Here is a 26,394-nt window from a genome sequence, read left to right as displayed (position 1 = left end):
TTATCCACATTTAAGACAATTTAGTTTCAATAGATTTTTCATATTGGAGCAGACTAGCTTAATTGTAAATCAAGTCTATATCACTGCTTGTACAGATATTTTCCAGTCAATATATGTATATGCATTTTCAGGCCTATTTTGCGTTGGTCATGCACATTGAGATTGTATTTTCTTTTTATTTTTTTGGATACACATGACATGATGTCAATGTTCACATCACAGAATGATCGTACACTTTCTTCGATTTTAAACCATACTACATGGATGTGAATATTGCTTAAAGTGTTCATGTAACACAATATGACAGGTGTGAGTATGATATTTCTTAACACAAGTCAATATTCACATCTAACAATTTGATGATGTGAATATTCTCATCATAACTTCTGATTATGCGAATGGCAACAATGATGTCATGAATATTCACATCTTATGAGTTGATGATGCGAATGGTTACATTGATGTAAACATTGCTGTTAACAGTAACAACAATGTGAACATTCCCACCACAGAAATGTTTGAAAGTTGAACAATGTGAACATTCACATAATGTGATTATATTACATAAGTGTGAATGTTAACAGCATGCATTCATCCAAAACACAACAAACATAAATGTCAGAGTGGTACCTTAAAAAAGTAAAAATAAAACACAAATCAAACACTAATGCATTATTATGTTTGCCAACGCAACGTAATCTTATTGCAACCCAATATTTCCCAACACAACACAATCTTATTTCAAAAATGAATATAAGAATCCAATGTAAAATACAATGTTGAAATGAAAAAAGGTACATCTTATATCGGCTCCGTGCATGATTTTCGATTATGGCTCCCTAACTTATCACATCTCCCGCACCTTATTTGCTTTAGTTTCTCACCCCTTGATGGGATCCTATTCTTCTTCGGCCTTCCGGGTGGTCTTTTCACGGTTGGCGGGTATATAGTGAAGTCCGTGGGATCAAAAGGCGGCTTCTCCACCGATGGTATAGGGAATATGGCTCCCGAATAGGCTGCACGATATGTCTCTACATGAAAGTAATGTTCTACACAATCATTGAGATTGTAGCGGCTCTTCTGAATGGCAATAACAGCATGGTCACACGGGAATCCGTTGATTTGCCATTTGAAGCAAGAACATGTACGCCTCGCAACATCAACTGTAACAGATGGTATCGAATGAACTTCAAACACATCCTCGTTGGCTTTGCTAACTTGCCAAGACTTGCTGTCATTGAACGAATCCATAAGCCTTGTTTCGAATGTCGGACAAATAATCTCATTCCATTTGTTTGCTTGGTCACGCCGTGCAGACATTTGCCGCATCAACTGAGTATGAATTTTGTCCACCATTTGAGTGATAGGAAGATTGCGTGCTTCTTTAATCCAGTTATTAAATGACTCCGCCGCATTGGATGTCATCTCCCCATAACGCATGCCCCTGCACAATATATCACAAACATTGTATAATACGGAATTTAACAGGCCTGACCATTCAAGTTTACAGATGTGAACGTTCACAGTACTGCCATTAGTATACACTGATGTGAACATTCACATCAGGGTATAATAATGTGAATGTTCACATCTGCTACCAGGTTTTAGTAATGTGAATGTTCACATTATATGCTTATTACGTTGTCAACTTAAATGATAGACAGATGTGAATGTTAACAACAACAACAAAATATGACACGTGTCAACATTCAAATCTGTAATACATTGCATGACTATTTGACAAATTAACAGATGTGAACATGACATCAGTCATCATTAGCAGATGTGAACATTCATATCATTTACATTGAAGATGAAACACAATTCGAAGATTGTCACCATTCTAAACTGAAAATTCACATCACTACCATTCTAAACTTCAAAAATGGAACACCTTAGGAAACTATTATTACCTGAAGTATGAATTTGCCCAGTGCTCAGGTGCTAAGTCCTTGAAAAAATTATGAGCTCGTTGTTTACCCTCCTCTTTTAATTTTGCAAGCTTTTCATGGAACCCTACCACAGTTGGCTCGTAGGCACAGTCACCCAAACTACTTACTAGGTGATCCCTGAATCCATTATCAATTCCTTTCATCCGGTCTCTTAAATTGCTCTTCAAGTGTTGTAAGCAATAACCGTGATGAGCCGATGGGAACACCTTTGGCATAGCTTCTAACAGACTAAGATTACGATCCGAAATAAAAGTAATATGGCGCTTCCCATCAACAACCTTCCCAAGTTCATGCAAGAACCACGACCAATTAGCCGTGGTCTCCGAATCAACAATTGCAAATGCAACAGGAAATAGACCTACAACACAACACCAATACACAACTGTTCACAATATTCCAAAGTGAATAGAAAAACAGTATAAACGAAACAGGTCATGTGAATGTTCATATGTACATTGCCCTCTTTACTATTGCTGTTTTCGGATTCAGGTTCGTAAACATTAACGATGTGAACATTCACATTAACGACCATTAATAATTCATTGTTGATTGTTGAGTCACTGACAATGTTAACATTCACAGTACTGTTCATTAATAGATCAACTAACATTAGTATACACTGATCTGAACATTCACATCAGTCTGTAATAATGTGAATGTTCACATTTCTGTCATTAGCATACAAAGATGTGAACATTCACATCAGTGCATACTAATGTCAATGTTCACATTACTTATAATTTAGCAATCACTATTTCGTCCAGACTACACTGCTCAGAGTGAATATTGACATGAATAGACAGGTAAAAAAAACTTCTAACCATTGTTCCCGTCTTTCGCCGTTGCCGCAAGTAGCTGACCTTTGTACTTTCCTTTGAGGAATGTTCCATCCAGGAATAATAAAGGCCGACAAGCATTGAACCCAGAAATACACGCAGCGAATGACACAAAGAAGCGACAAAACTGTTGACTACTCGCATCATAGTCAATATTGACATAACTCCCCGGATTGTACCGCATCACGGCATCCGAATACCACCGCAACTGGTCAAACGATAACGAGTGATCTCCATGAATACCAGCCTTTGCTTTCTCCACACCCAACCATACGACATGGTAACTCACATCTAGCCCATAATCCCTCTTCAAAATAGTCACCACTTCACACGGCCGAGTCAACGGCTTGTCCCTCACAATTTCAGATATGGTACTCGACACCAAATCCGAACTAACTCGCGGATTCTTCGATGTTCGGACATCCGTACCACAAGTATGCACATCACTAAACCTCTTGATGTAGAAAAAATCATTTGCTCGTTGTGCTCTACAATGTATAGCCCACAAGCACCCCCTCTCCTCCCGCATCGCACAAACAGCAGTAACTCTTATTGTCTCGTTCTTCACGTATGTGAACTTAAACCCACATTGGATGGCATACTTACATAAAACGTCACAAAATTCTTGTGCACCTCCAACAAACCGTTGTCCTACATGCGTAATACCATTTGCCCAAGGGGCTGACAACAACACCTTCTCCTTATGGTGGCAAAATCTCCGTAGTGCATCAATTTCATCCTCAACCCCCACACGCAGCAATCCCAAACTACTTGACTGACCAATATCACCCTTCAACTCAACCACAACTTCTACATGCTGTACCCCCATTGATTTAGCAAGTAGTACCATGTTCTGAAATTCTTCCTCATTGTCCAAATGACACTTATTAATCCCAGGTAGTTTACAGAACAATGAAATAGAACCAACAGACAACTCATCCCATTTCTCACACAAACACTCCACCAAACGAGAATAACACATTGCGCGGGCAACATTTATTACAGTTGTACTACAACCATATGTACACACCAATAGCATAAAGGTATCCATCTCCTGTAAAAACACAAAAACACAACAATGAACAGTAATGAAAATCGATATGAAAATTCACATTGTGCAAAAAATAGATGACTACGTGTACAATTCAAGTGCTAAATCCATAATTCACAATATGAAGATGTGAACATTCACATTACTATTAATAAGATGTCAACATTAAGCAAACATCAAAGTACAATGAGAACATCAACAATCTTCACATAATATAATGATGTGAACATTCACATCAGTGTATGATGATGTAAACATTCACATCAGTGTATGATGATGTAAACATTCACATTGATATTAACAAGATGTTAACATTAAGCAAGCATCAAAGTAAAATGAGAACATTAACAATCTTCACATAATATTAACAATCTTCACAGAGCCTCATTAAGCAAACATCAATTTAAAATGAGAACATCCACATTCTTCACATATTCCACATTCACAAAATGTGAAGATTCACATTGATATATATACTGATAATCAAATTATCCACACAGAGCCTCATTACGCATGCATCAAAGTCAAATGAGAACTACACATTCTTCACATAATACGAATGAACTCCCCTCCACATAACCACGTAAAATGCATATAATTGAAAAAACAGAGCATTCAATCCATATAAATCAAAAAACAGAGCATCTGATTCATTATACGAATGAAACCATAAACTGAACATGTATTCATAACCAAATTGATACTAACCTTGATCATGCAATCCTACAATCGTACAGAAAGTTGAAAAAAACTGATTTGAACTAGTTATAATCCGACAAATGTAACAACCGAACACCCTCATCTTCGTTGTCTTCACTCGCAAACCACAGAACCAGACTACAACAGCAAGGATGAAACCCTAGCACAACCAATTCTTGTAACGAGCATGCAAAACATAAACGTATCTCTCGGAATTGGATTGATGATGAAAAGCGTAAAATAGAAACTGCCAAACTGCATGAGCGAAGAAACAGGCACCTATTACGTATTAACACTGTACATATATATATACAGGGGCAAAATAGTCCAAGAAATTATATTAAATTAGAAAAATGGACCTTATGGAATAAAAAGAAAAGTTTATGGGACTAATTAGGTTATAATATTCTTTAGTGGACCTAATGGGTTATAACAATTCTAGAATGGATTTATCAATAAAAATCCCTAATTTAATTTCACAATCCAAATTAAAGGTCCTTACAAATGATATGTGAACTTATTTAGTAATTTTACTCTTAAAAATGCAAGAAAAATAATATTTAATTTCATATTTTACTGTAGTTTGATTTTTAGATTTTCTTTGATATTTTTCTTTTTCTTCTTCTGTTTTTTAATAGATCAGGTGATATTTTTCCTTATTGTTAATTGAATTTTCTAAATTATAAAGCAAACCACATTTTTATATTCTTGAGTTTGTAATAATTTCCTTCATACCTTGATTTATTTAATTATATTTTAATAGAGCAATACTAGGACCTAAAATAAAAAATATTGTGTAGAATATTTGATAATTCATTTGGAGTCTTTAATATTTTTTTTTAAAATATAATTTTAATGATTATATAAAGCATATTCTGTGAGTAATAGTATAAAAATATATATCTATATATATGAAAAAAAATTATTAGTACTTATCATTTTACCCACATTTTTTTTGTACGATATGTATACAATAATACTCTATATTTGTGATTTTTTTTTTTTTATTATCTAAGCATGGCTCATATCTCATTACATTGATTTGGAATCTATATTACACACGTTAAAGTTAAAATTTTGAATAAATAAATTTTTTTTTAATACATGAAAGGCTCAATTTTAAAATTTTGCCTCAGGCCCTGAAGATATGAAAACCGGCTTTGCCTATCCTATTTCTAAAGAGGTTGTTTCTGTGCCATTAGGACACTAATGGCAGGCTAAGATAAAGATAATTGACACAAATCCAACTCCAACACAAAGAAAGGCAAATGATTAATTTCCAAACTTGTTTTCCAAATAGTATGAGAATGCAATATGAAGTTCTGGGTCGAGCCAAAGAGTCAAGCTTTGCCTTCAATAATTATTTTTGCTGCAGAAGTTGTTAAAAGTTGCCACAAAAGAATAATACTACTATTATAATTTCCCCACTATCCATATCAGGTCATCGTCAAGGTTTGTCCAAGTAATTGCCAAAGTAAACACTACATGTACAGTTTTTTTATTTCTTGAAGAATAGCAACAAGAACAAGAGATTCATTAAGAATAGGAAAATTGTAGTAAACACTAGATGTACAATTTTTTTATTTGTTGAACAATAGCAACAAGAACAAGAGATTGATTAAGAATAGGAAAATGGAAGATTTTTTTAGCAGATCAAAAGAAAATGGTTGGTTTTAATGGTTATTACTTGTTTGAAGAAGAGAAAAAAACCAGGTACTCAAACCAGCTCGCACATCTACTGCCAAGGTAATTTGACAAACCAAGGGAGATATAACCTTTTTGATAATATTGATTACATACATAGCTGAATTAACTAAGGTTGTATTTGGATCTGCCGATTTCAAATCAATGGATTTGCCATTGATCATTTGAAGGTTTATGCATCCAATTCAGATTGAAACATTAGATTGCAGATTTCAACAATGATTTTAAAGCTTTATATTTATGAATTCAAAATAACACCATGAAACTAGTTATTTCAAATTCACCCATAGAAGGATTCTAGTACAACAAGGATCCTTAAGCCCTCCCCAATAGCTATTTCAATACACTAGTAACTAGCAACCAAGCTTCCTATATTGTTTTTTTAATCTTAACCTCAAATCCTTTCATTTCAAATTCATCCATCCAAATGCAACCAGTATTGGTCTATCTAATGACAACATACCATCTGCAGGAAATACATCTACTATTTTTTGATAACAACACATGCTTAAACTAGTAACAGGAATATGCCTCCATTTTAATAGGTAGATTCAAGGAAAGAAGACACGCCCTGCATAATTGAGCTCACTTAAACAAATTATCTTATTTTATTGCAAACCCGACCTTTAAAGAAATGGCATGGGGGATTTGTTCCTGTGCTCTTGATTCGATTGACAAAATAAAATGTTGCAAAAGAACTCAACCAAGAATGAGTTTAGTTAAATAAGAAGTTGAGAACAAATTAGACAACCAATAGTATGACTCCCAGCAAAGAAACAGACCAAAGTCCAATAACAATCAAGAACACATAAGACAAACCTTAGTGGGAACAGAGAGTGAAGACCAAAATGCACATCCTATGCAGTTAAGATTGCTCATAGAAAACTCATCAGTAAGGGAAAAATCATGTAATCTTGACAGCAACCAGGAAAAAATGAAGCTTGTGACCTTCTCATTAACGGTTGAGTGGTTTTGGCACCTAATATCCTATTCAAAAAAAGGTGAAATTTTTTTTTCACATCTGAACTTCTGCTGAGAAGAAAAAGCACATCCTCTTCCCAATGAGAAGAAAATCCAAATACATCAAATTCACTCTGACAATACTTGGCTTCATCATCTGCTTTATCAGCCATATATCAGTGACTAGGTTCCCAACCTTCTTTGCGTCTCCCTCAATAACATCACCATTGGAGCATGGTTCTTAAAAACTAAGGAAATGTCAGTTTCAGAAGCACCGGCAAGCTTAAATCACTCAACAACATCATCTAGATTCTTTGTCCACCAGTTCAACCATCGCACTTGGATTTTTTAGCTCTCTGCTCTTCCAGTTTCTCCCACATCACAATTGCAACTTTCATTTTCTCCTCTACACTATCAAAAAGTTCAATAATTTCAGTAGGATCCCATTTTGAAATATCTTCTTTCTTAGAAAGTATACAAGACCAATGCAGTTTCGCCATTTCAAATTGTTCTTGTCCCAATGCAAGTGACCCCTCAAAAATCTGGTTTAATCAAGAGTGCATCCTGGTATTTCTCTCTGGCCAGAGAATATTTTTTCCTCACCCAGTCATAAACTGTTTGGAATTGTGTTGCAACCACCTTGTAAGGCCCCAATTTTCATACCCAAATGATAATACATTTACTTCGAATCAAAATAACAGAAACAAATAAATACCCTCATGGGTTTACAAGTTTCCAAGGCTAAGGCCCGATTACACAAATCGGTTATTGAAACCCACACAAATATAACCCTTGGCTTACAAAATAGAGTCACGCAAAATGAGAGCATTGTACTCCCAACACACACACTTTCACGCCTTCAGTTAGGCGGAATCGCCACTCCTTTTCCTGCACAAAAATCCCGTAGGGTGAGCATAAAGCCCAATAGAGAATTCTTAATAAAGTATATACATTTTACACAAGTCTCAAGAGATGAAATGCTTATGCCATGCCTTTTTTTAAGTAAAACACACCTTCATCTTTTAAAAACCAACATACTCAATGATGTTATGCCATTTCAACTACTCAACATTTATCAAATTTTATTTGAGGGGCGGTAAATACGACTCTGGTAATCCCTAGGTCAGTGTCTGCAAATAGACTATACAAGTACTACCAATTTGTCATTTTTACCAGTGTCAACTGGAGGGCTCGACACCCATAATCTGTCATTTTTACCAGTATTGACTGGAAGGCTCGACACCTATTCTCTACACTACCTTTCAAGACTTACCACTTCATTTACCCCAAAACCATTTCATGAAAACTTGTTTCTCAACATTCCTTTCTCAATGCAAGTTTTCAAATCACCTTTCAAAGTTCAATGTAATCAAATGAATTGATATGCCAATGCAATGATTAGTAATACAATGCAATATTTCTTCCACTTTCAATACTCCCACACAATATTCCCATTGTGATCAAAATTCTCATTTCTCACTTCAATGCAATTTCACAAGATGAATAAATACTTTTATTTAAATTCATCCAAGGGATAACAAAATTCCCGCATTTCAAACATTTCCAACAACTTAGCCATTTCAAGACTATATCAACACTTTTAAACAATAATTTCCAAAACTTCAATAATTATCTTATTCCATGGAAAACCATCATTTATATGCAATAAATAAAAAATTTTCAAACATCATTTATTTTGGCACACAAAATAAATATAACACATTCTAAAAATTCTCAACATCTTTATTAAAAATCCCTAATTTCTAGGTCTTCTCACCAAAAACCATTCATTTTCAAATATTTGAGAAGATCTCACCAAAAACATTTTTCTTTCATCAACATAGTTCAAAAACCCTCAATTTCTATTTTTAAAGGGAAAAGAAACTAAACCCACTTTCAAAATCACTCATCTTCTTAAATCAACAATCAATTTTCAAAACTAATCAAAGGATGATTTCGAAAATCATTTAGATCTTGCAAAAACATATATATAACTCAAAGGAAATCCCTACCTCAAGCTTAGAAGAGAAGATGAGCAAAACAAGGTTAAAAATCCAAAGATGTTGAAACCAACTTCTACTTGGATCAAAACGAAGCTCTTAACAAGCTCTACACTTAATCTCAAAGGAGCAAGGCAAGAAGATGCTTTCAAATGTGTAGATCTAAAGATCTTTGAGCAAAAAGTGATTTTGGAGAGGATGGAAGAGCCTCACGGCTTGGAGAAGGAAAAATAGAAGAAAAGGTAAAGAATAGGTTAAGTGAGGAACCTGTTTATAGTGCTAGGTCAAAATGAAATAAAGTCCCAAAGTCAACCCAAAAGATCAAGTCAAAATCCCTAAAAAATAGGCCCAAAAACCGGACTGAAATCTGGAAAAATGCATGCAGGTGTCGACCCTTGCAGCACAGGTGTCGACCCTTATGAAAAAAAGCTGGAACACTAAGTTTGACTGCACAGCAGGTGTCGACCCTTCCCAAGGCTGTTGTCGACACCAAAATGCAGTGAGCAATTCCAGAACAAGGGTCGACCCTTCCCAGATTGGTGTCGATCCTTGTGGCCAACTCAAAGAGAAGGTGTCGACACCACCAAGACCAGTGTCGACCCCAGAACATGATTTTTAAGTTCCCAAATGACTTTTCAACGTAAACGAGCGTGAACGGGCAATCCTAACAAGTTTAAATTGATTTGTACTCCTCCAAAACTAAGATACAACAACACTAAAAATTCTCAAAATAAAATAAGGATTCAAATGCACTTCCCAAAGGCTTTAAAAGGCACAAGTGCTACACATCTCTTTTGCCTCGAGTCATTAATTGGAATATGTTTCCTCGCAGCACACATATGAACATTTCCTCAATAAAGGAAAGCAAGTGCAGTAACTTCTTGGAATTTTAAGACAACCTTATCAAAAAGGCTTTAAGCCTCTTCACTCGTTACTATCTCTTCAAGTAACACTTCTCTATCCCAAGCTCGTGTAGGTCAATATGCGCATTTGGGTCAATACCAACGTGGGTCCAGAGTAACTGAGCAAATTCAAATAACCAGTCATCCATCTCTACTTCTTTGTAGTCGGGATCTTCTAAAGCTCTAGTTTTTTTCCTTTGGATTTGGAGCTTCCTTTTTTGGATTATCAATCTCAACATCCACAATTTCAACAACAGACTCACCTAGAGAAGATTGTGAGCCAATCTCATCTCTTTTGATCCCCTCACTCTTAAGAGGTCTCTCCTCCTCCTCTTCCAATATATGGGTTCTTACTCAGGACTCACCTCAACAATATGCAACCTCAACATTCCAATTGAGTTAGTCTTGTCTGTTTCCAGGTCGTTTGGAATGAGCCTATCAACACATGACTCTGCCAATTTGAGTTCACTGGAACACGTTATAGTCACCAAATCACCATCATTATCCTTATATTTAATTTAATCAAAACTGACTTTGAAGATGGAAAGCATTTTTACAATCTCCCTCAAAACTTTAAAATTGCAAGTCATAGGGATTTGAGCAAGCCTTATGTCATGATCATAAATAAGCTTCAATGGCCTAATTGCAGTCTCTGAAGTCTAACCACGAGTAAGCAATGATACTGACAAAGATGTATATTCCTTTTGATTATCCTTAACGGCATTCAATTTGATAAAACCATTTGAGGCTTCAAAACAATCTTTTGCAATTGGGTTTTGATTTTAAGACCATTTTCAGTAAGTGGAACTAATTGGGGCTTATTCGGTTTATTGTTAGGCAGTACAATTGTAGAGGGTTAGAAGTTAAGGTCAAAATTAGGTATAGACCTAAGTGCAGAGATCACCCCTGTTAGGCGACCATGAATGATTAAAGGAACATGGGCCAAACCCCAAGGGAAGTGGATCTGTAGTGGGCTGAAGCAGGTCGAACCCGCCAAGAGTCCGAACAAACTCCATGAAGAAAAATGTCTAAGTCAAGTTACAGAGGCAACACTTGTAACGTTCAAGTTGCTGAGACACTTTGTCTCGGCACCGCCATTCCTAGTATTGTCAGTGTCGTCATTTGAAGTTGCTAAGGGAAAGAGAAAACCGGAGCAACTAAGTTGCAAAGGCAACACTTGCAGCGGTCGAGTCGCTGAGGTACTTTGTCGGCGCCACCATTTGAACTTGCCATAGGAAACAGCCACTGCTGCAACTAACTTGCGAGGGAAGACTCCACCAAGGTGATAGCAGCCTTTGAAACAAACTTTCCCTCCACAAATAGAGGCTAATGCTTGGGGCCAATAGCAAGCCCCAAGGCATTACTAGCCTAGGGTTAATAGAAGGCCCCTAAAGTCATCATTAGCTCGGCGCTGATAACAGGCCCCGAAGCTCACTAACTTGGAGCTGATAGTAGGCTCCAAAGCTTACTGGTTGGACCTAATAGCAGGCCCAAAAATACCAATATACTGCAGTAACCCCACGAAAATTAAAGTAGGGCAGCTCGAGAGTAAGGGACTCTCTTTCCATTTATCGAGGTCATGGACCTGCCTTGGTTGCACAAGAAGGACCAAGGAAGCCCTCTTGTACTTGGTACTAAGGCACAACATGACTGATAGTAGGTTTGACTGTGGCCTTTGCCCTGAGAAGTTGGGGAGTTTGTGATTAATGGCTAAGGGTAGAGGCTTTGCTAAGGTGAACACAAAACATGGCTAATAACAGGCTATGAAATGCTAAGAATGCATGTCTTGGTGAAACGAAACTGAGAAGGCGAGTGCAATGGCAAACCTTACTGCCGCAAGTGCACTTGCTGAGGTTCAAGCTGAGAAGACAAGCTGCTCCCGCCGCAAGTGTACTTGCTGAGGCATCTGTGCCAAACAGATAGTACATAGTACATACAGAGAGACACATGGCACCTTCAGCCTGGTTGTCTAAGGTAGAATATTCCATGTGATTCTTAGGACACATGTCTTCACTTTATTTGGCCACTTATATTCTATTGGTGTCAAGGAAAAGTCTATAAATAGGACTGAAGAGCTTAATCGCTGGGTCTTTTACTTCCAACATTTCTTGGTTGAAAAAGTTATAAACAGTGAAAAAGTACGAGAGAGAGAGAGAGAGAGAGAGAGAGAGAGAGAGAGAGATTAATTCGGTGGTTTGGTTTGGTTTTGTTGGGATAGGGAAGAGTGAGAAGAGATCTTGACAGGGGTGTGGTATGGGTGTGAGAGTTGGGTGTCGTGGGCTTTCGTCGTCGTCGTCTTCTTCGTACAATCGAGTACGCTTTTAATTCGTTTAACCAGTTGGGTGCGCCAAGTCAGCAGAGAGAAAAATTAATTCTTAGCCACAAGTTCTATGTGGCCTTGAGATCTTCCCTTTCACTTTCCTTTTTTTCCCTCTTTTTATTCTCCACGCCCTCCACCTTCTCCACCAAAGTGGACGACTCTTCTTTCCTGACTCAGCATTTTTTTTTAATTAGTTCCTTAATTTTACCTCTAAAACAAATAAATTTAAATTTTTAAATGAGTTGCGTTAGAAATCCTAAATAATCTATCAAATTTTCTATTAAATTTCTTACATAGGTGTGATACCTATACATTTATCAAATCTTCTTGTTGGTTTCTCACCAACTGGAGCTTTGAGCTTGACCTAGCTCTGTGCTCCTCTTTATTGATGTAATCTATCACTTTTGTATCTTTCCATCAATAAAGATTTATTTTTCCGATCAAAAAAAAAAAAAAACTTGTACATATATGAATTTGTATGGATCCCACACCCATAAAAAAAAAAAAAAAATTAGTAAAAAATTTGATAAATTATTTGAGATTCATATAATTTTTCTTTTTAAAAATATATATTATATAATAATTGATGTTTCACCTACCTACATAAGATTTCATTTTAATTTTCAAACTTCATTAATGCAAGGCAAGTTAGTGAATATAAAAATTTATAATTTTTTTTTAACTTGTATTATTTTTCTCTTTTTCAACCATGATGCTATCTATCACAAAAGAAATTTAAAAATAAAAAAATAAAAACTAAAAAATATAAAAGTACCAAATTTAATTTTTGGATAAATTGCACTTACATCTCCTGAGGTTTGGGTTTAATACATATCACTCCTTAACATTTGGAAAATTACACTAACCCTCCTGTCATTGTAATTATTTAGAAGGAATCAAAACATTGAATTTATGCACTCTTTCTTTTCTTACTTGCTTTACTTACTATGTTCTTTTTTTTCCTTTCCTTTGCTTTATTTTTTTTTTCAATGTAATTTCGTCTATTTTTCTACTAGGAGTTGTTGTCCTTTATATAAGAAGGGGGATTTGTAAAATGAGACTATTACCATAGTGGTGAGAATGTAATTTTCAAAACGTCAAGGGATAGGATGTAATTGAACCAAATTGTTAGAAGGTGTCGGTGTAATTTATCCTTAATTTTTTTAATATTCTTTTAAGTACATAGTGTCTTTTTTTATTAGTTTAATATATAATATGACTTAGATAGTAAATAAAATATAATTAAAAAATATAGCGATCCCGGTTTCCCTTTCTTTATTTGTTGTATCCGGACTTAGGCTCCGTGAAGTTGGTTGTCGTATATGTTTCGTTTACATCCTTTACTCTTTGTATTTGAGTCTTGGGTTGTTTTGGGCAGGTTTGAAGCAGGTTGGTTGAGCTTAGAAACCAAAAGTAGTTGCCCAGAATTTAGCCTTCACGCTTGAGCAGAGATTTTGACGCTCGAGCGGGGCCTTCCTTGTTGCTTCTCCGCTCGAGCGGGGGTTTTGGCGCTCGAGCGGGAATATCCATCTCCTAATATTTTTCTCTGCAGTGTTTGATGCTCGAGCGGGCGTTTCGACGCTCGAGCGTGAGTTTGTGTGTGACGCTCGAGCGGGGACCTGGTTCTGCAAAAGTTCTGGAAGCGTGTATCCGGTGCTCGAGCGGGGCGACGTGTATATCACTCCGAGGTTTAGCTTTTTGGATCACTTTTTCAACTCCATTTCTCTCTCTTACTTTTCAAAATAGCCATTGGAGAGCTTCTCTCACTAGAACCTCAACTTCTCTCTAGGTATTGATCTAGTTAGAGTAATCTCTCACCCTTTTGGCCTTTACAAAAAGTGCGTTGATCGCCGAGGGCTATATATTGATCCAAGAATTTTGGGATTTGGAGCATCTTCATTTTCTTCATCTCCTTCGTTGGGTTCTATCTTTTGAGGTGGGGATTCCTACTCACTCTTATGGGCTTTGACCTAGATTTTGAACATGTTGTTTAAATGGTTTGATTTTGGGACTTAGGGTTTCAAAAGGTATAAAAGGGGGTTTCGTCATTTTGATTCTTAAAGATGTATTTTGAGTCTCAAAATGATGTTATTATTGTTGGTTGTTGATATTTGAACCTTTGGGTTAATATTGAGATATGGGGGAGAAAGCCCTAATTTGTGTATAAATTAATTAGTATAATTAATTTTGGAAAGTTATGTGTCTATGAAATTGAGTTGAATATAATGAAATTGGCTCATTATGAGATGGACTAGTGGAGTTGGATTTATAAATTGCTCACTTTTGAAAATATTGATAAACTATCTGTTGACGCATTTATTATCTGTTTAGAAATAATTGCTTTGGGCTATCGGTGGAGGGTAATCTTGATTGTTGTAGACAATGCATGATGATTAGGCAAACTAAACCTGATCAATTGAATGTGTCATTGAATATGACGGTTGAAAGAATACATTAACTTTATGTATTGATTGGTTATGTATATGACCTGTGTTTATATACATAGTGTTGTGTGGGAGGAGATATGGGATGTACTCCATGGTTTAGGAGAAGATAGGGGATGGACCTCTAAACCGGATATTGTTTGGGAGGAGATAGGGGATGGATTCCGTTGATACAGCTCATATGCTTATCTGTTGAAGTGTTGATACAGCTCTTATGCTTATCCATTGAAGTGTTGATACAGCTAGTATGCTTATCTATTGTGAAGTGGGAAATGTTTAATATGAGTTGCTATCTCATTTAAATTGTTTGGCCAGGTTCTGAGCCATAATCATGAATTGAGAATTGGATAAGAAATGGAAAATGAAATGAAACATGGACACATTTGTCATGTAAGAGAAAGGGTTTATGAATTGATTTATGTGAGTCAAACATTTATCAATTGCTAATGTCTTAGTTACTGCTCATGTTATGTTTAGCATATCTCTACTGGGCGTTGGCTCACCCTTTATGGGATATCATTTTCAGGTACATGTAGCATGCCACCTCCAAAGACATAGCTTGGGAGGCTTAGTGGCTGGGACGTCTTTTTGTGATTATCTTTGTTGTATTACATGTACATCAAGCCAAGGCTTTCTTTGTATAGAGTTAGTGCTCTCTTTTGTAACCAAGTGTTGACTTGGAAAGTTGTAAGCCCATAGGGCATTTACTTTTGTTGTCAATATGTAATACATTGTGTAATGATTACTCTGATGGAAAATATTTACGCTTGATTCTCTTATGTCTAAGCATGCTATTGTTGGATGATTTATGGGTTTATTTTGAGGGCGTTACAAAAAATAATGATAATACATTTTAAAGTGAATTTCAATAATAAAAATAATAATTCTTACACCACTTACAACAAATGACAAGTACACATACATGACCAGCCATATTCAAAAAATAATTATAATGAATCTTATGTTTTTGTAAGTATAGTAATTGTTATATCCACACATAAAATATGTTATATGAATTGGTCTAGGGTCCCTCTCCCACTTTTCGTAATGGAAGAGATCCACAAAATTATTTTTTGATGTCTAAGGTCCCTAAACATATATCAGAGAATTTCAGTCGTTTATACTATCTTCATCATCTGACCCACCGCCACCCCAACAACCCGACTTTGAGTCATCATCTTCCAACACTTCCCAAAGCTTTACCCAGTGGAGATTCCCACTCCCAAACTCACCGATCTTACACTACTCTCACCCACCACCACCACCACCGCTGGAATCTGACCCATTACCACCCCAAACCCACCGCCATTCTTACCCACAACCACCGCCTCTAGAACTCTTCCACCTCGCCGAGCTCCAACTCACTTCATACTCCGATTCTGACCGACTCAACGCCCTCCACATGCTTGAACGCTGGCTCGTTCCGAATCCCCCCACAGTTGCCGCGGCCATGGACGGAAGCGTTAAGGTGGCATGTCCGACGGCAGATCAGGTGGAGAAGGCGCTACAGTCTGCAATTCGCCAACTCCATTTTCAACGATGATTGACGTAGCCAGACCCCACATACGATCTCTCTGAAGATATCGTCTTCAATTTTCTCTGCTTGCCATTGGGATGGGTCCTCCATGTGCTTCTCACTGAAAATCATGCTCGACACCCACTCTTTCCATGTCATCGAATATCTCTAGAAATAGATTAATTGGAGCAATGTTGTGGCAGAAGATCAGAACCTTCTCTTTCCTGATGATGCACCGAGGTATAAGGCTCATGATGAATCTCACTTTAGAACCCAACTTCAAATCGAACTTATATTTCTCAAGATCATCCAACACTTCCATGCAAGAGAAGGCTAAGTGAAGGCAAGAATTTCTCAAATTTCTCTAGATTCAACCCAGACAAAATTGAAATTTCTCTGGGTTCATGATAACAGATACCATAGATGAACTACATAAATTTGTTCCATTATCACTGCTTCGTATTCATGGCCTGGACCAAACACCTCTCTGCATTTGTTTTTCGAGGCTCCTCGGTTAGAGAAGTTGCCTTTCTTCCTCACCTTTGAGAAGCAAGGAAGTGAGTTGAGGTAGGGAAATTCTTATGTTCAAAAAAAAAAAAAAGGGGCAGAGAAATTTAGGAAGTTTAGGGAAGTCCAGATAAATTTTTAAAATTTCTCTGAACCAATTTTCTCTGACTTGAATTTTCTCTGGACCAATTTTCTCTGGATTGATGTTGAGGGACCTTAGACATCATGAAAATATTTGATGTCCTTTATAATATAAAATCATAATATCAGGGACCTTAAAAAAATATCCCACTTATAAAATTAAAAAATAAATAATAATAAAATTTATTATAATAATATCCAAATACATTTACATGCAGAGCCAGCTACCCATTTCTGACTTCAATGAGAGCTGAAAACCGGACCCAATCTATCTAAACGGTTGCGGATCCACTTTTACACCCAAATAAAATCATGACAAATAAATAGAATCACTCTAAAAAATTGTGTGTATCTAAAACTTGTGCCTCAAAAATTATTTTAAAAATGAGATGTAATGTTGATTTGATGTGAAAATGTGATTTTTTTAATAATTTAACTTTTTTGAATATGTGACATTATTATTACTATAAGAAATTAAGGTTTTAAAAATAAAAATTTAGAAATAAAATATTTTTGTAGCTAAAAGTGTTATTATTTTATTTTTGAATGACAAAATTGGACATGTAGTGATTAATTACTAATCTTTTGAAATCAAAAGTTTTGTCTCAAAAAATAAGTTTCTTTGGGATCAGTTATTTTATCCCTAAAAGTACATTTATTAGCGATATTTTCAAAATTTTGTCCCTAATAGCTCTTTTTTTTTTCTTTTTTTTTTCTGCACTTTTTTAGACAACTCATTAGCGACTATTCTTACGACAGTTGAAATTAATTCTTAAATATTTTTTGTAATAAAATTTATACTTTTAAAGACCAAAAAAAAAAAAAAAAAAAAAAACAACAACAACAACAGCAACAACAACAACAACGTAATCTTTAAAACTGTTGTATGTTGTGGTGATTCAATATTGATATGTTCAACAACAATTGTACAAATCGTCTTTATTTGCCTCATAGGCTGTATTCAATTTTTCAACGCTAACTTTTCTTATATTCTTTGTAATTATAAAGTCTCTTGCTATTTTTGTGTTCATAATGTTTGGTCAACATTTTCTACTTATGGTACTGGTCAGTGGTACATATTTTTCACAAAATAGCCAGCTCTTGATGATTGAAACGAATGTGAGATCTACACAAGTATTAATTAAAAGATTAAAAAAAATTAAAAGGTCGATAGAAATGGAAAGATGATCTCGATTTGACTGAATCTTTATATACAAGAAAATAAATAATATTCACTTGGTTACTACATAAATCTCTTAATTGTAGTTCTAAGCTTGAGCAGTTGCTGCTATATGTGTACATGTAACATTAAAATCATAATTAGGATTGACGGTAAAACTTAAACAATAATTGGGATTTTATTATTATATGTACGCATATAGATATGTGGTCATGTATGTTTGTTTGGTGAAAATGAATTGTTTGCTTGGCATATAAGCAAATTATGCTTAATGTTAAATTACATGTAAAAAAAATTCTCAATTTTAAAGGAGAGAAATTTTTTAAAAGAGAGTGAAATTTTACACAATGACCTATCATTTTTACCATAATGGAAGAACCATACTCATTACATTCGACTGTGCTACATAATACTTAAGAGAGTGAAGCTTATTGACACCAACATTTGCTAGTTTTAAGAATTTTGAAAACAGAGGATTCAGTGCAATGCCTCTACTAGATCCTACTGTTGAATTCACCCCATGTGAAGGAGGTGATGCTCTTCCATGGGAACACACCTTGGTCAACAATGGAAGGCCACCAACCATCTTGAAGAGTCAAGGATGGAGGCTGCCCAAAGGCTCTCCCACCTACTCCCTCACCTATAAATGGAGGTTGAGAGGAGAGAGCAAAATGTGAGTAAGTGAGCAAACCGTGAGACAACAAAGAGAGTGAGAGATGTGAGGCGGAGAGACCGTCTCCCTCGGTGTGAGCGAGGGAGACGGGTGAGTGGCTGAGTGAGGAGAGTGTGAGCTCCTCCTCTATTGTAATCTTTCTGTAATCTCCTCATTGGTATAGTGATAACCGGTTACTCTCCCGTGGACGTAGGCATTGGGCCGAACCACGTAAAATATTGTGTCTCCTTGTGTGTGGGTGTGTTTTTCTGCTTGCAATGATTTCTATAAGGTCTTGGGCGGGATCCCAGATCCCAACAAGTGGTATCAGAGCCTCGTCGGTGGCGTTTCGGAACAAAAACAGCGTGTTGTCCGAAACTGCCCAGAAATCAAGTTGCTCGAAATCAGGTTTTGAGCATACCAGGAGCCAGGGCTCGAGAAGAGGAGTCCAACCATATAAAGAAGACACCCAGAGGAGCTACCACGCGCTCTCACGCGCCACCTGAAGAAGGCGCGTGAGGCCCAGTCTCGGCACGCGCCGCCACGCGCCGTGTAGGCAGCCGGCGCGTCGTCCCAGTCGCAGGCACGCGCCCCACGCGCGGATGAAGGAAGAAGACGAGTGGGGGGGAGGCGCGTGTATGGCACGCGCGTGCCACGTCAGCAGCCACGTCAGCAGCCACGTCATCCGCAGGAGGAAGAATCCTGTGTTTCGCGGCGAAGGTACAGCCGCAGATCTGAGGCGTACAAAATGTTTTGGCTAGATCGAAGCCATTTGGAGTCCGTTTTTGGTGATCCAATAGTGGTTTCCGACTATTTGGAGTATTCCGGACACATCCGTACGGTCAGATTTTGGAGATGGAGTTTCTGTAAAAAGAAGGCAGATTAGAGTGGCAGACTGCGTCAGGGGCAGTGGACGGAATATTCTGTTGGTACACGGAATATTCCCTGAACTTCTGAAAATTGCAATTTGGCCCAACATTTTCAGAAAATTGTGGTATGGCCCAGTTTTCGGGGATAGTTTTTCAGTGAGGTCCCTGGAAGTGCAGCGAAGGTTGGTCCTAGCTAAACGGACCGCTCCGGACGCAACCGCGAGGTCAGAATAGTGAAATTCTGAACGGTTTGGAAAGATTGTCAAAACATGGGAGTTTGTCATCTTCAATACTCGAAGGAAGGTTGCCGGATATTGTGGAACGCTACGGATTCACTGAAGAGGTTAGAATGGGCAGATTCTGACCAGATTGGACAACCAGATACAGATTAAGATAGATCATTGAAGACCAGAGGAGATCAGGCTTGATCAAATGGCAGATCGAGGGAGATCAGGATTGGTCATGGGCGATCAGAGGATTGCAGACATGATTATCTCAAGATCAAAGGTCTAGGAAAGTTCTGTCAAAAAGACACTGTCTAAGGAGACTGGTTCTTAAGTGGGACCGGTTGTGACCCCACCAGTCTTTCCTGGGAACTTTCCTGGTTGTTGAGGTGATCGGAGGATCTGGTTCAATCAAAAGAGAAGACCATTCATCGACGGATAGATGATTTGGCAACCAGTACAGGCTTAGGGAAATACTGTGGCTGTTGGAGCTACTGTATACGAGAAGGTACTAATGGTATGTGGACATGTAGAACAATAGTTGCAGAGGAGCATACTAAGCGCAGAAGTACAATTGCAGACGTGCAACAGTGCAAGGGTACGCTAGAGTGTCGTACAGAGGCGAGAGAAGAGTGTGCAGCAGCGGGTTGTTGACAGTTCACAGGAACTTCCAGACAGAGAAATTGAGACAGGTAAAACGCAAGAGTGCGTGCCAAGGAGTGGCAAGTCTTATTTCTCTATGGTGGTTTCTTTAGTTCCATGGCAGCAGATGATAGAGTTGATGTAGATCTCTCAAGCAAGCTTGACGCAGGGAGACCAGAAGCCATGGGTGCGAGCACTATGCACGGAGTTGCATAGTGGTAACTTGTACAGACCGGTGGAAGTTGTCTTGACAGAAGGGCTAACTGTCAAACATCAGTACGGACAAGTGAGACAGAACCGAACATCAGGGATTGCAGCACAGACAACAAGCGTATGTGGAAACGCCAGGAGGTTGTTCAGAAGTGCAGAAGGGCAAAGGCTGGTTGTTCAGAAATAAGCTCCGAGCAAGGAAACTTGAGGATGTTGATGTGTCAAACTCTGAAGTTTTCTAGTTGCTCCAGTGTTCATCATGCAAGGAGTTGCATGATAGTCAAGGGCATCCAAGCAGGGGGTGCAGGACATCCAATCAGGGGGTGTCGGATATCTTGGTTGCGCAAGTTCAAGCATAGCAGGTATAGACATCCGAGACAGGAAGCATGGAAGAGATCTGTGGGAGATAGGAGCAGTGGCTCTCTCCAAATCAGAGAGTGGTGTGAGTTGAGTTGAGGATGTCGGATTCCCTCCTCCTCTTGTATCTCTGGTGTTTTATCTCTAGTTTCAGGGGATGCAGCGTCTCAGTGAGGAGATGCAAACTATGTTGAATTTGGGCGTGACAAGATTAGCAGCAGTATGTGCAGTGGATCACCTCACATGGGTTGAGGGGGTGATTTGTTGAATTCACCCCATGTGAAGGAGGTGATGCTCTTCCATGGGAACACACCTTGGTCAACAATGGAAGGCCACCAACCATCTTGAAGAGTCAAGGATGGAGGCTGCCCAAAGGCTCTCCCACCTACTCCCTCACCTATAAATGGAGGTTGAGAGGAGAGAGCAAAATGTGAGTAAGTGAGCAAACCGTGAGACAACAAAGAGAGTGAGAGATGTGAGGCGGAGAGACCGTCTCCCTCGGTGTGAGCGAGGGAGACGGGTGAGTGGCTGAGTGAGGAGAGTGTGAGCTCCTCCTCTATTGTAATCTTTCTGTAATCTCCTCATTGGTATAGTGATAACCGGTTACTCTCCCGTGGACGTAGGCATTGGGCCGAACCACGTAAAATATTGTGTCTCCTTGTGTGTGGGTGTGTTTTTCTGCTTGCAATGATTTCTATAAGGTCTTGGGCGGGATCCCAGATCCCAACACCTACTTATTTGAAGCCTCATCATTATGCAGATGGTAGATGTGATTTTGCAATTCTACCATCAGCTCCCTTTGGGTAAAAGCCACCAGGGACATGCTCATCTCCGCTGCTATATATAATCCGTAATATCTCCTCTGGAGTTCTGTCATATCCAACAGAATTTTGATCCCCAGCAAGACCATTACCCCTAAGCTTTCCCTCGGCTCCTTGGAAAGTTGGAACGATAAGGCCTTCGTCTTTTACGCCTGCACTTCCCAACTTATTTCGTAGCTCTGAGATGCGGTCGGTGAATGCTGCCACCGTGATTCCATATGGCTTCACCTTCTCCCTTGCCCTCTCGTAAAGAAGTCCTCGGATAACTGCATCTTGGCCCGATTCTACGGCCAAAAGCCCAGCCACTAGCTGATACATATACATAGCAAGAAAAAAGAAAAAAGAAAAAAGAAAAAAAAGAAATTAGTTTCATAGATTATTGGATGAGTTTTATCGAGATTTTTTTTTTATCACTACATGAGTTTTTTGAATCTGATGGATTTTATATGTATTTATTTTATGCATTGGGATAAGAGGTGAAAAAATAGGTAAAATTCATACAATATTAATTTATTATTTCAAAAATTATTGACACAGTTAACTCATAAACTATATATATATATAATAAAATAAAAAAATTGTTTTTGAGTTGGTGATTTTAAAAAATTCACAACTGCATCATCCAATTCTCAATTGATTGTTACTCAGTACACAAAATACCGGTACACGATGGATGCTAATTCATATGGCAGTTTTTTAATGAGATTGTAGCATATACACATACCCTTTTGGAAATGGGGCTTTGGAGTTTTGTATTTGCACCAACATATCCAGTGAGTCCAACATAGGGAATAACATAGGATGCAAGAAGAAAGTTGAGTTCATTAGCATATGGATCGAAAGCTGGCTTCAATGCCCTTCCAAATGCACTATTCATCACATTCCCAAATGCTTCTGCACTCAGATTCAGCAGTGGCCTTGGAAATCCTCTTACTGTGTTCTTGATGGCCCTGCATTTATAAGATGATCAAGACCCACGCATCTAGAAATTTTTTTCTAGAAAGTGAAAGAAAATAACACTCGGTTTGTTTTGATGAAAAATATTTTAGAAAAAAAATCTACATTTTATAGCATTTGGTACAATAAAAACAAAAGTCAACAACAAATGTTTATGTGATCAATAAAAAACAAATTTATTTAGACCAAAAAAAAAAAAGAAAAATTCAACTTTTGAAAAAACCACACTATCACCATTTCTACTATCCTACCACCACCATCACCTCCACCCCACCATACCACTATCCTGCCAACATCACCACCTCCTCCACCACCCTTCCACCCCACCACCACCCCACCACTTCCTCTGCCACTCTACCACCCCTACCACCGCCGCCACCACTATTCTACCACCACATCCTACAACCAACACCACCACCGCCACCACTACTACCACTAAGCCATCACCTTCATCACTAGCATAACCATTAACACATTAATTTCAAAGTTGCTTATAGGAAAACATTTTCTATCAAAAAAAATTTCTTCATATTTTTCATAAAAAATATTTTTTACAAACAAATGAATCGTAGAATAGTATTGAGAAAGGGAAAAAAAATCATTTAGATGAAATTACCTCAAGTGACCGACTTCCTGGAAGGCGAATTGGAGGATAACGTCCTTCGTGAAAGGGTCAAGTCTGGCCTTGGTGGTGCCAACCGGTGGTGGACCGCCCATGGTGAGATTGGGAGCTATGCTATCCAACCCATAACCTAAAGATCCCCATAAGAAGAACTCTGCTTCCAAATACTCTAAATTTAAAGGGAACTCTAAGAGATCTATATCAGAGCCTGGGATGGCTGAGTTGCAGTTTTCTGAGCAGTAAGAGGTGGGAAGAAAGAGTAGGAGGAGAAGGATGGATGAGATGACAACGGTAGTGGTGGCCATGCGGGTTGTGGGAATGGACAATGCCATCTTCTTGTCTTTGTTTTGGTATTGATGTATGTTTCATGCAGTTTCACCAACCCACACAAATCTATCTATATATACACATACATTTGAATTTTTAGACAGTTTTGTAAATAAGGAAAATCATTTTGCAACTTTTAAATGAGTAAAACTGGTTGGTAATTTTGAATTATTTGGTAATATGAAAATTTGTTTAGCAAATTATTGAATGTGATACTTATTAATAGTGAAGGACAATTTTACAATAAAAAAAAAAAAATATAATAACGTTCACATAAATAAAGTGTACATTTTATATAATAAAATAGAGAGAGTTAGTATGTACAAATCAAATATTAGTATGTATTTTTCATATTAAATGATATGATTGCTTGTATTTATTTATTTATTTTTTATGTGAAAACACTTGTGATTAAGATTTATAATTTTAATAATACTATTGTCACATTATTTTCGACTTACTTTTGTTTAAAGTCATTTTTTATAAATATGGCTTTTACACAGTCAAGATTTAAGAAGCCAACGTGGCAGAAGGGTAGTCCACAGTCAAAAATTCAGAAACCAAGTGGGAGTTGATCTGAAAGGAAAACTTATTTGTGCAGGAGGAATAGGACATACAGGAGGCTCTACCTAAATGCGCATTGTCTTGTATGAATGGTGGTTTGTTGTTAGTGGGAGCTTCTTCATTTAGGAATAAAAACAAAAAAAATAATCTTTACCTATCAAGTAGGGTAATTTTTTTATTTTTTGTTTCCTAATTATACATTTGTAGTAAAATTTAAAATGCATTTATTATAAAATTAATAAATATTCCATATTTCATACATTAATCTTTACCCATCAAGTATAGTAAATTTTTAAATTTTCTTCTTAAATTATTTCTATATATATCTATCATATCTATCCATCTGTATGTTTGTACTATATATTAAATAAAAGAAACTTTTCGCAAAAAATCTTGTGAAAATTACTACACTTATAATTAAAATTTTGAATTTTTACTTCAAAATAATTTAAAAAACACTATTGACTAAGCTGTTAAACTAACAATTGTAAACCAATAACAGGGAGCCTCCCATATTTATCCAACTAGTGGAGGCTTTCAAAGGAAAAAAAAAATAACAATCCAATTAATTAAGTTATCAATGTAGTTGGTAAATTTGTAGGTAAATTAGGGAGGCTCCCTAGACTTATTGATTATCAATAAACATAATATTGATTCCAAATTTATATTTTTCTGGAGGAAAGATAAAATAATCTGCTTCCTAATGTATCCAAATCTATTCTCTCTCATAAAATTCAAAAGGAAAAATTAAAAGATATCCAAAATACTAATTACAAATTTTCAAGTATTGATTATCTACCTCATTTAATTTAAAATTTATACTATTATAAAAGTAAAAATGTTGTTAAGTATTTGAGTTTTAAAGTATTAGTGTAATTTTTTTTTCAATTTTAAAAATATAAAAATACACATGTCATGAAATTATTGGATATTTAGTCATTCTGGTAATATATTGGACATTTAATCTTATCTCCTTTAAAACATTGTTAATTTGATCAATATGGTAGTATTATAATTGATGTTTTCTCTTAACTCTTTTAAAACATTCTATGTATATAGCAGTTAGGTCTAATATTTGAACTTTTCAAAATTTCAAAAAAAAAAAAAAACAATATTTTAAAATTTTCTTAACTTATATTCTTTTTTTTTTAAAAAAAATCACTTTAATTTTAAAATTTGTATGTATCTATATTAAAATTTTATATAATATAAGCAAAAAGTTATTGGAAAATTTGTCCACACATAATCTAGAGTTATATATGAAAAATAGACAATACATTTACGTTGTAAAATCAAAAATCTATATATTACATAATGTTACCCAAAAAACAATCTAAGAGGGGGGGGGGGATGAATTTGGTTTTTACAACTAAAATTAATAATACCCTAATAAAAATTATGACTAGCACAATAAATAAATATAATTAATGAAATAAAAATAATTAAAATAAATATTTTAACAACTATGTCAGTTAATGATTTTAGTACACTAAAAATGTGAATTATAGCTATGGCATTTTAAAATAAAATAAAGAGATAAGGGAGAGAGAGACAAACAAATTTATAGTGGTTCGGCTTCAACTTGGCCTACATCCTCTCCTCAAGCTTCACTTGAGATTTTCCACTATTTTCTAGCTTCACAGGGGTGCTAGCAACCTCTTTACAAATGGAGCAATCCTCCACAGATTTTGCACAGACTTTACAAGTTAAAACCCTTGCAAATCTTAGGTGATTCACAATCACTCTCAAGAATTCAAGAATACAGTGTTTGCAATACTTTTACAAGATGAAATGGTATTTTTGCTTTCAAAGAAAGCTTACAATAAATATCTCTCAAAGATAGATATATAAAATGAAGTTTTGATTTTTCTATAAATCTCACACAGGAAAGATGGGCTTAAAGGTATAAGGCTCAGTGTATAATTTTTTAGAATAGA

At 36.5% G+C, this 26,394-nt stretch overlaps 2 protein-coding genes and 1 pseudogene across 2 annotated transcripts; all 3 read right to left on the bottom strand.

Moving 5' to 3' along the window:
- Positions 1-680: 680 nt before the first annotated feature.
- On the bottom strand, positions 681-3,325 carry LOC114286553 (uncharacterized). The gene is made up of 3 exons (XM_082888670.1): positions 2,774-3,325; positions 1,914-2,310; positions 681-1,444 (listed from the first exon to the last, which is right to left on the bottom strand). Exons 1-3 carry the CDS (start codon positions 3,315-3,317, stop codon positions 802-804), a joined length of 1,584 nt encoding a protein of 527 aa, XP_082744796.1. The 5' UTR covers positions 3,318-3,325; the 3' UTR covers positions 681-801.
- Positions 3,326-7,528: 4,203 nt separating this feature from the next.
- Positions 7,529-16,543, bottom strand: LOC114312718 (protein CLMP1-like; annotated as a pseudogene).
- A 5,375-nt stretch (positions 16,544-21,918) lies between these two features.
- Positions 21,919-23,871, bottom strand: LOC114304256 (desiccation-related protein PCC13-62). Its single transcript, XM_028249433.2, has 3 exons — positions 23,561-23,871; positions 22,712-22,937; positions 21,919-22,296 (listed from the first exon to the last, which is right to left on the bottom strand). The coding sequence occupies exons 1-3, from the start codon at positions 23,869-23,871 to the stop codon at positions 21,919-21,921; spliced, it is 915 nt and encodes a 304-aa protein (XP_028105234.2).
- Between the last annotated feature and the right edge of the window lie 2,523 nt (positions 23,872-26,394).

The sequence above is a fragment of the Camellia sinensis genome, chromosome 9, assembly GCF_055761805.1.
Source record: "Camellia sinensis isolate YWXY chromosome 9, ASM5576180v1, whole genome shotgun sequence".
Lineage (NCBI taxonomy): Eukaryota > Viridiplantae > Streptophyta > Magnoliopsida > Ericales > Theaceae > Camellia > Camellia sinensis.
Note: the sequence above shows the minus strand (reverse complement) of the source record. Positions and strands in the feature narration are given on the sequence as shown.

Excerpts from the sequence above, each read along its gene's own strand:
- LOC114286553 (XM_082888670.1), bottom strand. The coding sequence starts at position 3,317 with ATGCGGGAGGAGAGGGGGTGCTTGTGGGCTATACATTGTAGAGCACAA. Across the intron at positions 2,311-2,773 it reads GGCGAAAGACGGGAACAATG|GTCTATTTCCTGTTGCATTT; the intron begins GTTAGAAGTTTT and ends GTTGTGTTGTAG. Across the intron at positions 1,445-1,913 it reads TGGGCAAATTCATACTTCAG|GGGCATGCGTTATGGGGAGA; the intron begins GTAATAATAGTT and ends TATATTGTGCAG.
- LOC114304256 (XM_028249433.2), bottom strand. The coding sequence starts at position 23,871 with ATGGCCACCACTACCGTTGTCATCTCATCCATCCTTCTCCTCCTACTC. Across the intron at positions 22,938-23,560 it reads CAGGAAGTCGGTCACTTGAG|GGCCATCAAGAACACAGTAA; the intron begins GTAATTTCATCT and ends TTATAAATGCAG. Across the intron at positions 22,297-22,711 it reads AAAGCCCCATTTCCAAAAGG|CTAGTGGCTGGGCTTTTGGC; the intron begins GTATGTGTATAT and ends TATATGTATCAG.